The sequence below is a fragment of the Carassius carassius genome, chromosome 3 (genome assembly GCF_963082965.1).
Source record: "Carassius carassius chromosome 3, fCarCar2.1, whole genome shotgun sequence".
Classification (NCBI taxonomy): Eukaryota; Metazoa; Chordata; class Actinopteri; order Cypriniformes; family Cyprinidae; genus Carassius; species Carassius carassius.
In genome coordinates, this window is record NC_081757.1 from 21,558,277 (window position 1) to 21,572,147 (window position 13,871).

The window sequence follows — 13,871 nt, forward strand, 5'->3', positions numbered from 1 at the left end:
AAATCTCAGCTCTGTTTAACATAGTTTAACATAGATCTAGTTTAAAATCAGTCTGCAGAACTCTGCAGACATTCCTCCCTAAAATCAATGTAGAGAATGCTAAAAACTGAGCAGATTCCATCTGTGCCTGAATATGAGTGTGCAGGACATGTAAGAGTGTGTCTGTGTGTGTCCCTCACTGTGATGATTCAGAGGGGCTGTTCATTATACAGCACATTCATTTGGCTAATTAATGAGAACAGTCTCAAGCCCCATATTGATCTGCATCTTCCTCTCCTCGTTCTGCGTCAGCCTCCTCTCTCCCCCCTCTTGTGTCTGCCTCCATACTTCACCTTTTTCTGCTCACATTCTCTCTGTTTACTTACAACTCTCATTCATTAGCTTGGTACTGCAAGGGTCAGTCCAATTATACAAGCATGAAAACAAACCCTCTGAAGTACCTTATCATTCCTGATAGGATTTGAGAGGATGCCCCTCACTCCATCTTCTCCAAATGCAACTTTACCTACAGGCTATCCAAATATTCATACATAAATTCCCACTCACACATAACAAGATGAATAAAAAGAAGAAAACAAATGCAGTTGATGCAAAATTTGACAAACAATATATTTTGTGTTATATAGTTTTTGTATTAAAATATTTTAATTTGTGATGGTACTCATTTTTAATTGGTAGACTAATGAATTTGTCACAGGTTGTTTGAGGCACAGGCCTAATTAACTTGTAATTGGTTTCTTAAGAATATGGTCTGAGATGATAGCTTAGAAACTGTAGGTTGCTCCTCAATTAAGCCAATTGAGAAAACTCAGTGTAATTTGTTTGGTTTAGTCGACTCGGTTCATTTCAGATAATTTAATAGCAAGAGAACTCTTGTGGGGAGTGCAAGCTGATTTAAAAGGGAGTTATTTTCAATGATCCAGTTAAAGTAGTATTTTTCTAGTTATTTTAAACTGTTGTCAGGACTGCACATGAACAATGTTGCCTTCATGGGATCTGAGGTTACTTACTTTGTCCTCAAATAGAGAGAGGGAGAACGAGTGCAGACAACAGCAGAAATACCGCCGTCCCCATGTCCTGCGCTCGAGTCTAAATGTGCAATAAGTCTTGCTGTGCTGTGTTTCATTACTGGCCAATGAGAGCCAGAGGGAATAAGGGCCCTTATACAACCTGGCCTGTTCTCCCCTCCGCGTACAACATACACCCCATTACCGTACTTCAGCTGACCCCGGAAACCCTGCCACAATCTCTCCAATTACAGCAAGACATTGATCACAGAACTGTAGTTAGAAGTTCAGCATCAGAGCACCGAGGGACGATGGGCCACTGTGTCTCTAAGCTCTACTTACAGTTTCTGTGCTGAAATGGTGATTGCTTTTATTTATCTATTCCTCTGGGTTTTCTGTGGGAGTGCTATTAGCTCCCTGTCACTCCTTAACTCTTCACATGGTAACTGTGCGGGGGATAGACAGATAGAACAACAGACAGAAAGATACCAGGCCAGAACAACAGAATGATAGAACAACAGATACATGGAATGAAAGATACACGGAATGATGAATAGAACAATAGAAAGACAAAACAGACAGAATGGCAGACAAAATTAAAGATTATTACTTCATTACAAGTAGAACGGTAGAACGATAGACAGAATGGCAGACAAGAGAGATAAAATGAAAGATAGACATAAAACTGCACATGGCCACAACAGAAATAAAACAATAGATAGAAAGACAGACAGAGTGATCGGCACAAATAATGTTAGGGATAAATAGATGAAACAACAGATGGACATAAAACCTTAAATAGATAAAAAGACAAGACAGACAGACACACATAGATAGAAAGAAAGAATGACAGAAAAACAGACAGATACAATGATAGAACGTCATATAGATAAGACTCATGCAGATAGGATAAATGACAAGACTGCCACAGATAGATAGACTGAATGGATAGATAGATAGATAGATAGATAGATAGATAGATAGAAAGAATGACCTATAGATTGACAAAGAGAGACATATAGGATAGACATAAAGACAAAGACAGAGAAACAGACATCGGCAAACAGACAGATAGAAAGATACATAGATGGACAAGCAGACAGACAGAGAGAGCAAATTCATAAGAGACAGATAACCAGCTCTGTGAAACACATTGGCCCCTGACCTGAACATCAAAACAAACCTGACTCACAGCAGGTGATGCCAGAGACTCATACTCAATTTAATACTCAGACTATTAGGAAGCAAGCACAGGCAAACACTTCTGCTCATTTGTATTCTGTTTCAGCAGGTGTACAAGATGACAAATCAAGAACATTATTACTGTGACATTTCATTATAGACCAGTTTGTCAGCATATACCATTTAACTCTGAGTTTTTTTAATGCGCAACAATGACAATAAACAATTATAAATGCTCTTTCTGTGTATAGAGGTGTGTTTTATCACTTATGTATGTATCTCCAGTGGTGTATTGTAATGAAGTAATAATACTTTGTTACAGTACTTAAGTATTTTTGGGAGTATTTGTACTTTACTTGAGTTTTTATATTTCAGCCAACTTTTACTTCACTACATTTCCTAATTAAAATGTATACTATTACTCCAATACATTTCCCCGAAGCATATTCGTTACTTACTACAAAATAGTCAGAAGTCAGAAGAACACGGACTGCATGAAAGCAGGCTTGACAAATCAGTGATCTGGCATCTGCAAGTTAGACTCCTAAAAACACCTTTGCTCATGTGCAAACAAGTGTGTGCACAACCGCAAATTTTTAATTTTCCCCTTAAGTCGAGTCTGGGGTCTGTGATAATATGGTAAGTATTGTTCAGTGACGGCGCTACACCGGGGCTAGGGGGGAATCAGTCAGAATTTTTATAACCCCGGTTTAGCCCCATTTCTTTATGAAGTAACTCTGACGTCATCAATATCATTTATTTCCTTAGCACCCTCACATTCACACTAGTAGAGAAAAGATTTTGGTGCCGTGCCTGGTGTTGTTGTAATGATCTGACATTATCGAGTATATCACCAAATCACACAGAGTGCACGCACGTCTATTAAAGTCTATTAGAACTCAAAATTCCAGCCATTCTAAATTGCAGATGGCAAAAATACTTCTGTATGCTTTTATTTGTTTATATCATTTAATATAGTTAACTTAATCTATATCGCACAAAGAGTAGTCTACCGGTCTTTGTTTTTTTTAGACGAAAATAGTTCCAAACAAAGATCACATTACTGCTTTGCAGCTCTAAGCAATGGTCTGTGTTTTTTACTTGTGAATGAATCAGCTTTTTCAATAAATCGATTGAATAAAAGATTCAGTGATTCACTCATTAACACAGTCAAAAGCTTTGTTTCTGAATGAATCAGTTGAATCTCAATGACTAACTCATTAACATTCACTTGCTGTCACCTACTGGCGATTTTAATTTCACATATTGACTTTTTTTCTTCATGTTTTAAATTATTTCAAATTTCAATATTCAACATTTTATGATAAAAACAAAACATTAGACCTTTTTATACATCTGTATCTGCAGTTTAAATGCATCCATGTCCCCTCTGAGATACATAAACTGTAAATACATGCTATTTCAGATGCAGATTTCAGAAATGTTTTATAATGTTGGAATGAAACACACTAAGTACCGGATGAATTGCTTCTTATTCTTACTTAAAAATACAAAATGGAAGAAATAGTTAAAACTGGACACAATCTTGCTACTCAAACGGTGTATGAACATGTATATATATATATATATATATATATATATATATTAGTGGTGGGCCATTATCGGTGTTAACGTGCTGCGTTAATGTGTGACTTGTCGGGTGATAAAAAAAATATCGCCGTTAATCTATTCTCAAAGTTGGGTTGGGAGCTGGGTCTATACTAAGCAAGCTATGATGACTTTCACCTTGATATTTTATATAACCGACTGGCTGAGGCCAGCCTAAAAAATCGCTCAGGACAGTTGACGGGCCACTGCTGCGCATCATCACGAAAGCTTATCTTTTTCACGTGTTTTTAAGCCTAACCGCTTGTCGATTTAAACATTAAAGCATCCAAAAAAAAGGCACGGAAAAGTTGAACTGAGTAGCTGGTTACTCGCGCGCTGTTATCGGTGCGCACGTGGAGAGAGAGCCGCGTATCACGGACAGCGACACTGAACTGAGCGCTCTTCTGCGAAGTTCTCCTCGAAGTCCCTCCTGCACCTGAACGAACAAATACAAATCGCAGTTTGAACAAACAAAAAGATGTGAAAGAGCCCAATTCAGTACTCGCTGTGTTCTGGTGTTCAGGGCTCACGCAGAGAAAGGCGTCTCAAAACACTTGAACATCGAATTTGCTTATTTTTGCTCTTGTGCCGACAAATACATAAAAAAAATATCAAAATATCCACCTTGGAAATTATGGTCGAAAAAACTGTCAGTTATTTCTTAAGTGAAAGTAAACAGTTGAGGGAAAAAATGGGATGTGTATTATATTGGATGTGTTCATCGTCTCTTAAAGTGACCGTGCCTAATTTAGCTACTGGCTGCGGTAATGTTAATCCAATAAAATGAAAATCACTCACTGCTCTTGACTGAATTACTTTGTAGATTTAACAGTCAAACCAAAAATTATTCAGACACCAGATATAATTTTTGATATATATAGCAAAACTGTAATAATGTGAGAAATGTTGAAGGTGTCTGAATAAATGTAGGTTTGATTGTATATTTCATTTTTACATCGAAGACTATCCAGTTCTATTTTACATTTAATTATTTGGTTTCTGTACCTTGACACCTACAAACTTGAAAAAAACTTAAACATTTTGTAAATAGCACAAATAAATAAAATAAACGAACACAAATTAAACAATTTCAAACAGGGCCCACTGGTACAACCTTCACCGGGGCCCTGCTGACCCCAGCTACGGCCCTGCTCACACCTGTTTCACACATACTCCGTCTGCAGTGCGTATGCAGCCTGTGTGCGTTACGTATGTGGTGCAGCACGGACTCGATGTGCTTTCACACAGGACGTGTTTTCAGTCCGCTACTCGGTATGTATACGATCGCTGCACTGCTGCAGACGCAACGCTCCTGGAACGCAACTGGAATCCGTTAACATGGGTGCATAAAAAAATATGCAATGCATACGCACTGCAGACGGAGTATGTGTGAAACAGGCATACTTTTGTTTGACCTTGTGCAATGTGGAATTAGTTTACAGTTTTTTCAAGCACTCTTTGATGCATTTTGGAAACAGGAGATGAGCCCCTTTTCTAATGCACCACCTAGGTTGATAAACCCCTTCTCAAAGACTTACTGTTTGTCAATTTTATTTGGGTAACACACATATTCTGAATGCCTTCGGCAGAATTCGAATGAGCCATTTTAATCTAGATTAATTTCAAGATCACAGTGAGATTAATCTAGATTAAAAAAATTAACCTATGCCCACCACTAATATATATATTTGCTTCCTTTACATTTTGCATTTACTTGTACTTTCAATACTTAAGTGTACGTGTAAGATTTTAAAAGTACTTTTCGTAATTATTATATTGATAAACAATATAAAAACAGACATCACATAGGGCTAAATGTGCAGCAAACTGTTAACTTTACAGCAGTGGGGAATTTGAAAGTGCATGAGTTATTTGATTTAATCTGTGTTATTTTAAGATTTTTTTTTTTTTTTACCTAAAATATAGAGACACTGATGGTGATGTGTTTCAGTTGAAGCATTTCAGTTGGCTTGAATACGTAGATAACCCTTTCCAGCATATTTAGTTCACAAACAACTGACAGTTTTGACATAAATATGATTTTCAGTTACAATAATTAATCCTAAAATTCTATATTAGTAACTTATTTTCAGCAGCATTAGTCGCGTGCGCGCTCACAAGATCTCCTGGTTCTTACTTGTGAATTCAGTTCACTGGAGACTCGCACTAAATGGTTCATTTGAATCAGTGAGTTGTCGACTCGAGAACAGCTGCAATCGGATAATTCTAATTTGTGAATGGATATTTTGGTGCGATTTGCGAACCGATTTAAACGTTTCACTGAAAAGAATCAGTTTTTCTTGAATCAGACAGCGCTCTGCATGTTGGAGCATGTGATATATTATAAGGAGAAACAATATGTTTTATGAAATGTAGTGAAGTAAAAAGTATGGTCTTGTGCCTTGGAGTGTTGTGAAGTAAAAGTTACTCACAAGTACTGTACTTACTGCACAAGTAAAGTAACGAAGTAAAGCTACTCCGTTACTGACCACCACTAACACCGTCCAAATGTTCACGCAAAGAAAGAAGGCGTAACTTTCAATTCTTGCTGTTGCTGCTGCCATGTCGTGGAGACGCTGTGCTTCGTTGTGAAAGCGAAACTTCTTTGGTCTTCCAAAAGAGGACACAATAAGAAATCAGTGGTTAAGTTGTATTTACAACACTGTTCCAGAACAGTTCAACCTAAATATTCAGATGTGTGCAGAGCCTTTTAGACGGACAAGGACTGGTTCCTGTGAGAGTAGCCCACAATGCCAGTGTCTCTTTCAATAAAGTGGGGCAATTTCAACTTTGCAAGTACAGTCTGGCTCTTCTGACTCACAGCCTGCAAGTACATTTTCATATGTAAAGGATTTGCCACTGACGATTCAAACGTGAGTTTTGAGCAGTGCAGAGTAACTGTAAGAGGTTGTTGTTTGATGTTTCTCTGATCACAGTGCGATAAGCAACGTAATGCGTATAAAGACAGTATAAGTCATTATAATCAGTTATTATGTCCAGTAACACAGTATGTTAAGGGGCATAACGTTTCCGTCACATGCTTGAGGCATTCAGCTGTAGCGTATCTGACCCGAACCAGACAAATTAAAGAGTCGATCAGGACTGTGGTTGAAACATGAGCCAAATTCCTCAGGAAGGCAACAGGAGGTCATAAATCAGTCCTAGTGCCACAAGTCAGCAACAAGTTAACCAACCAACCAACCAACCAACCAACCAACTCTTTCACAGAACAGCCTTCAACATTAACACCATTAGAACAATTATTGACAATTAAATTTGGGGCAAGTAATTGAGATGCAACGCCGGACATCACATGTAAACCCATAGGAGTAATAAACACTTCCCCCCACCTAGCAGAACCAGACTGAAATTCCTAAGGGGGGCCTTTTAACCTCTGGTCTCCACAGAAATCTTTATGTCAGACAATGGCACAGAAACTGTCTTTTCTAGATATAAATGGACCAAAATGAACTCAAAATGACTTATAAATGAATCAGTTCATCACTTAACTCCATGTTCATTTATATGTAACCCACACATTTGACTATCATGTTATAATCACTTATTGTGTATGTCTTTTAATAACTATTGGATAGCTTAAGGATACATATTCATGTTTAGTATGTATGTGTTTGAATCTGTTAGCTTGAAACAGTCAAGATCATCAGTTATTTGTCAAATGTATCATATTCTTGTTATAGGAATCATGTCCAAAATTAGACCCTGCAAGAGCGGGAAAATTTGGACCACATACTTGATAAGATAACATATGATTTATGATACCCTGAGCAAAGAAATTATCTGATTGGTCAAGACAACATTTGAGGTGTGGCCAACAGGCCAGTTTAAATACTTAGGACACCATAAAATTTAGCTTTTTAGCTTTTAGCTTGCGTTAAGCTTTTGCTATTAGTCATGTCTGCTTTTAGCTTCTAGCTTTGCTTCTTAGCTTTTGCTATTAGTCATGTTTGCTTTTAGTCTGCTTTTTATCTTTTAGCTTTGCTTCTGCTATTAGTCATGCCTGCTTTTAGCTTGTAGCTTTGCTTTTGGCTTTTAGCTTTTAGTTTAGCTTTTGCTATCAGTCATGCCGACTTTTAGTATGCTTTTAGCTTTGCTTCTAAGCTTTAGCTTTTAGCCATGCTTTTAGTCATCACTGTTCTTTGAGCGTGGTTCCAGCGTGCTTCGGCCTGCACGCCTGCTGCTACTTAGCCACGATGAGAAGAAACACCACTTAGTCTCGTCAAACGTTACTTCTTTTCTTTTCCATTTGAGAGTTTCGTGTTCTGAGTTAAGTTTTGTAACGCCGTGTCTCCGAGTCTGACCTCTAGTGCCCGTTCAACTTCAACCAGCCACACAACTCCGCGTCTTCAGCCAACGCCCAACCACGGGCTTCTCAAGACGTCACTTCAGCGACTACTGAACTTCCAGCCAATCAGCGACATCGGGAAACCCCCTCTCAAAGACAACTTTACACAGGAGACGCGAGTAGTACCTTTAGACATTTGTACTGGTGAATCTAATATAATTTTAACCTCAATGCGAGGGTTAATTAAGTGATTGATGGTTGTTCATGTCTATGCAATTTCACGTATTGCTGGAAACTTGGGACTTCACATTTTCATTTTCTTAAACTCATCTTTCCCTAACTTTCGATCTTCCTGTAACTTGTGTGAATGTGTGAGTGCGTGCGTTTATGTGTTAGATTAGTTTATATGTCTTAGATTTATCTAATAAAGTTTATCTAATAATCAAATTCCCTTTAAAATCTTAAATGATTCCCTTTGAGCTAAATTGACCTGTTTCCCTTACACAGCCAATCGCAACCCACTGGATAGCTGGCCAATCAGCATAGACCTTGTTTTTCAGAACGATGAGCTTTGCAAAAATCAACACGTTTCAGAAAGGCCGAGCACAGAGATTAAACAATAATGTACAGTATGTGGAAAATAATGTTTTTTGAACCTTAAACCACATAAACACATTGCATTACACCAAATAATGTTCTTTTTAGCAATGTCATATGACCCCTTTAAGATAACAGAAATTATTGCGGTTTCCTGGCTAGTGAAAGATTGCTCAATAAAAGAGGAAGAAGGGGCAAGTTCAAAAACTCTGGTCCGTCTTTTAAAAGCAGGACATAATTCCATTTTTTAAAAAGAAGATATCAGTTTCTTTTACAAGCACAGAGCACACAAGTTCCCTAAAATCCATTATTTCCAGTTATCTGAGGATAATTTTTGTCCTTTTAGCCATTTAGTCATTTATCTTTGAAATGGCTCCGTCACATTCAGCTCTCTGTTCTGCTGAGGATCTTTAGCACAGTTCAAACACACACACACACACACACACACACACACACACACACACACACACACACACACACACACACACACACAGAGAGAGAGAGAGAGAGAGAGAGAGAGAGAGAGAGAGAGAGAGAGAGAGAACTGGACCGCACAGAAGATGCAGACATGCACGTGGCCCAGTGGAGGCACACAAACAGAACCACAACATGAGAGAAACATTCACTCTGTTTATGAAATGCTTTCACTGAGAGCTCAAGGTCAGTGATGTATTTCAAAAGAGACTTCAGGAAAAAAACCATTTACTCCAAAGTGATGGAGTTCTGTCAATGCCGTGAGGAATTTAATCTTATCTGCTCTTAGAAAGGTGGAACAGGGTCATTCGTCACTGCGTCTCTGATCTTGAACTTGGTCAATCAGATGTCCTTGAGGGCCAAACAACACACGAGACACTCGTATATAAAACACTAAGCAATCAAGAAATAAGACAATGCGAGTCCCATAACTTATGTGTGCCTAGTTGCAGAATCTCTAGTTAGCTGTAGATAGCTGTATATATATATATATATATATATATATATATATATGATATTCTCTATATTGGCTGCATTCACAGTTTTCACTGCAATCCAATGTGGCTCACAGGCAAGAAACACATTTATGCAATTCCTTACTTTCAACTCAAACATAAATATGATTTTTTTTCTTAACAACAAAGATTTCTTATCATGAATACATTTATAAAAGGGCAGTTCTCCAGACTTCACACAATGCACAATGCCGGAACAGATTTTAAAATGAACACCAGAGTGTAGTTTGGCCAAGAAAAAGCTTTTGATTGGTTCATTCAAAATCCCCTCTAGTTTACTTTAGTCAGATTCCTAATAATTAGAGAACTAGTCAAGTCAAATGACTGCAGAGTGTTGAGGTTGACTTATCTTATCTCACTGAGACAAAGAGATATGTGTGATGCCTTTCCCATCTAGTGTTAATCTTTTCTGAGCTGTGTACTCACCAGATGCATTCTTCAGATAACCGTTCGAGTCCACTGATGTGTACATGACATACGGGCCTGGCTGGTTCACACCAAAGGGCTGTGGGATAGATAGAAGTGATTAATAACAAATACAATACACATACAAAGAAAAATATTTGGCAAATGCCATTAAAATGATAAAATAACTCATAAAATGTTAAAATTTTGCAGTTCCAAAAAAAGTGATGTAGGAATTATAAATCACTCACAAACCAAGCAGCTTCGTGAAACAAACTTAAACCAACTGCAAAATCTATATGGGGAAATCCTTCGCCCTCATATAAAATTCCCAAACACGTTGTATGTAAGTGTGTGTGTGCTTTTAGTCAAGTCTACACAGATCACCACAGGTTACACAGGCCCGGCTCCAGCCTCCTGTAAATACTGAGACACATGAGAGATGTCTATCAGCATCCAGGAGCAATGCGGGGCCAGCACTGGCTCAGCGCTGGGGAGATGGGGCAGACCTGCTCCACGCCAGCTTCTCAATTATGGATACTTTTTTCTGTGCAGACAATAACCCTGGGAACTGCAAATGAACAGCATGCCAGAAACAAGTGGGCATACATTTTTAAACAGATGTATTTGTGGGGCATGATTATGGGTGGGGAGGGGTGAAATGATTCCCTAGTTGTAAATTATGTTTCACCGTTGCTGATGAACCCAGCCAATAGACAATGTTGACAGGAAGTGAGACAATCCTGGAGCTGAAGCTCTCAGTCATCCAGTGCCAGACTGACATAAATGAGGGAGAGGATGACCTGGCAGAGTCAGATACAGATGAAAAACGTTCAGACAAACACAACAATGAGGGCAAACTACACGGCCAGAGAATCTGACGTCAGTGAGACCTGAAGCAACCCACAATTTTTTGGACCTGACAACCTACTCACCGCCAGCATCCATCACTGAGTTTATTATCCAACAGGGGAACCGGTTTGCAAACTATGGAAGCCTGTTTATTCTGACTAAATACACAATTCTTTAAAAGTTTGGGGTTTCATCCTTTTTCTCATCAAGGCTTTATTTTACTGAAAACATTTATATAGTGAAATGTTATTACGTTTTGTCACATTATCCTTCAGAGATCATTCTAATAATAATTTTGTAGAATAAACAGAAAAGTCAAAAGACGTATTTACTGTCATGTTATCAATATAATGCATCCTTCATGAATGCTGAAAACGAATTTGTTTACTTAAAAACGTATTCATCCCAAACTCTTGAATGGTAGTGTATCTTGCAACTGCAATTTAGTTTTCTCGTAATTATGAAATTTAAACCTAAAAAATTCCAGCTCACCTAATCTGCCCCTTAAAGAAATCGAGGTTACTTGTGGCAGAGCATGAAGAGCACCCACCTACTATTACCAAGACCTGGAGAACTGAAAAAGCAAAGCTTAAATCGCACATGAAGACAAAATCTGACCCAGACATGACTGCCAAACATAATGTCTGCAACTTCAGAATCCAGTTACAAAGCAAAAAATAACCTCCATTAAACTCTTCATAATAAACAGCATAAACAGCTGAAACATAATAAACAGCTGGAGGGCTTTGGGCTATATCAACCATACAAGGACAGGTGGATAACCCATGATCTCCCTGATGAAAAGACCAGAGAGCAAGAGACACAAATTAAGACTGAGCAAGCCAGAGAACACAGAGAAACAATGTAAATGTGGGAAGATAGAGCATCAGAGGAAACAAAGTGATGCATAAGACAGCAGAGAGGCGAGAAGCAGCTAAAAGGAGATGAACGGATACGTCATAAGAACTGGATTGGGAATAACAAACAGCTCCATGAGTGACTGCAACAGTGGGCCAAATATTTGAACAAAGAACCCCTAAGTAACTAACTTCCTCCAAACTACAACTTAAACTAAAATGATACAAGAGTTTCAGTGGGTCATTTGTTGCAAGCAACATATAGACAAGGAAATATTTCATTGTATTTTTTTTTCATGAATCATAGGCTCCAAATGAACTAGGCACGAACACAATCCTCTGTTTCAAGTAAATAGTTCATTATAACCTGACAGTAGACTTCAAATTGCCCATTTCCAAATACTTCCATATTGCACCTTTAAAGTTGCAAAAAAAAAAAAAAAAAAAAAAAAAAACGAAAATAGCACCAGACCTTTTCTTCCATATTGTGACATATACTCAAGTGTAATGGATTACAGAAAAAAAAATGGAGAATGGAGACTTGGTTCTGTAAATTGGTTGTTAGTTGGATTTTGGGATATTGATGTTTCACTCAAAAGTGAAACACAGGGGCCGGGTTTAAGCAAACTAAATGATTGGAGAAGTTCTCCAGTCACCAAAAAGAAATCTGTTGTTTTTAACAGAAAGGTCCATTTATGACATTTCCATTAAATATTCCAAAAAGAGAGAGAGAGAGAAACGTATGCATGCCTGAAATATTCACAGTAAGATATAACATGTATTTAAATGGATATGAATAATAATTTTGTGCCGACCTTAAGGAAACCAACCGTATGTGATCTACCCTGGCTGTGATCAGGCAGGATGTGCAACTTTGTTTATCATGCAACATTGGAAAAATAGGACAAATGCAAATGGGTATGATCTAGACCACATGAATTCATCTGAACTGCACACTTCTACAACTAACATCCCTGTTTCTGCATCTGAATATTAATTCAGCGTGGGACTGTGTAACATGTATGTCAGAGGTCCTGCTGGAGCGAGACAGGAGTGCGGCCCATCTTAAAGGGCTCTTATTTAATCATAGAGCTCTCTTCTGTCCACTGGCCTCAGGGCAAACTGTCTGCACTCGGCATATCACTATTAGTTAGAGAACCCATTCTTATGTGATTTGTGCGTGTCTAAAGAAGAGGATGATCAGCTGGGCAGAAGCTGTTTTATCTCTTCATTACGAAGGATGACGGTTAACGAACAGAGATCTTTGAGTGTGTATGTGTGTGTCACTCATGTATTAACAGAGTAATGAAATCTTTGGGACCCTGCCAAGAGCACGGTGCTACTCTAAAACACACACATACACACCTCTCTGTTACAGCTCTGTAGCTGTGTCTGAAATATATATTTTTTAAATTGTGTACTATATAGGCTGTGTGACGAGTGGGGCGGGGCTGAGAGAAGCGGGAACAGGAGCGAGGCCGGTGGAGTGATTGGAGATGAGCGACACCTGCTCGACCCGCCGGTCTCGAGTCCCACGGAGGAGATGGAGGGATATAAAACTGGAGCGACGACAGTGACGGACGAGAGAGGACCAAATTAAATTAAATTAGAATTAAATCTATAGATATTGAAGAAAAGTCAAAGAGAACATAGAAAAAACAACAGACAGCGGGAGAGGCGAACGATGGACTGATGAAAGAAAAGAAAGAAGGAAGCAAGGTACAGAAGAGCTCAGACAAATGGAGAGAGCGTAGAAGAGAGAGAGAAAAAACAAGAGTGAGAACATAAAAGCCTGTCTTCACATCAGAATGAGGACAGCTTTGTGACACACTTGTCCCCGACCTCAACAGCTAACGAGAGAGAGCTCACAGACATCCAAAATCAGGTTTCATAGTTATAAGAGATGCCTACATGCAGTGGTTGACTGTTACATACATTTTTTATAATTAACAGCATCGGCAGACGTTTTCCTGTTTAGCCGATTAGTGTCTAAAGAGAGACTTATGTTTTGACAGTGCTGAGAATTTGCTATATTGCAGAGAGAAGTTTGCAGTTTTTTACATGTTTA

General features: G+C 38.4%; 1 protein-coding gene across 2 annotated transcripts in view; it reads right to left on the bottom strand.

Moving 5' to 3' along the window:
- Positions 1-13,871, bottom strand: part of LOC132123329 (T-cell immunomodulatory protein-like) — a 142,581-nt gene that overhangs the window by 20,759 nt on the left and 107,951 nt on the right. For both annotated transcript variants that reach the window (XM_059533885.1, XM_059533892.1), the window contains exon 14: positions 10,116-10,194. In XM_059533885.1, the coding sequence (XP_059389868.1) occupies positions 10,116-10,194 (79 nt within the window). The remainder of the gene's footprint in view (positions 1-10,115; positions 10,195-13,871) is intronic.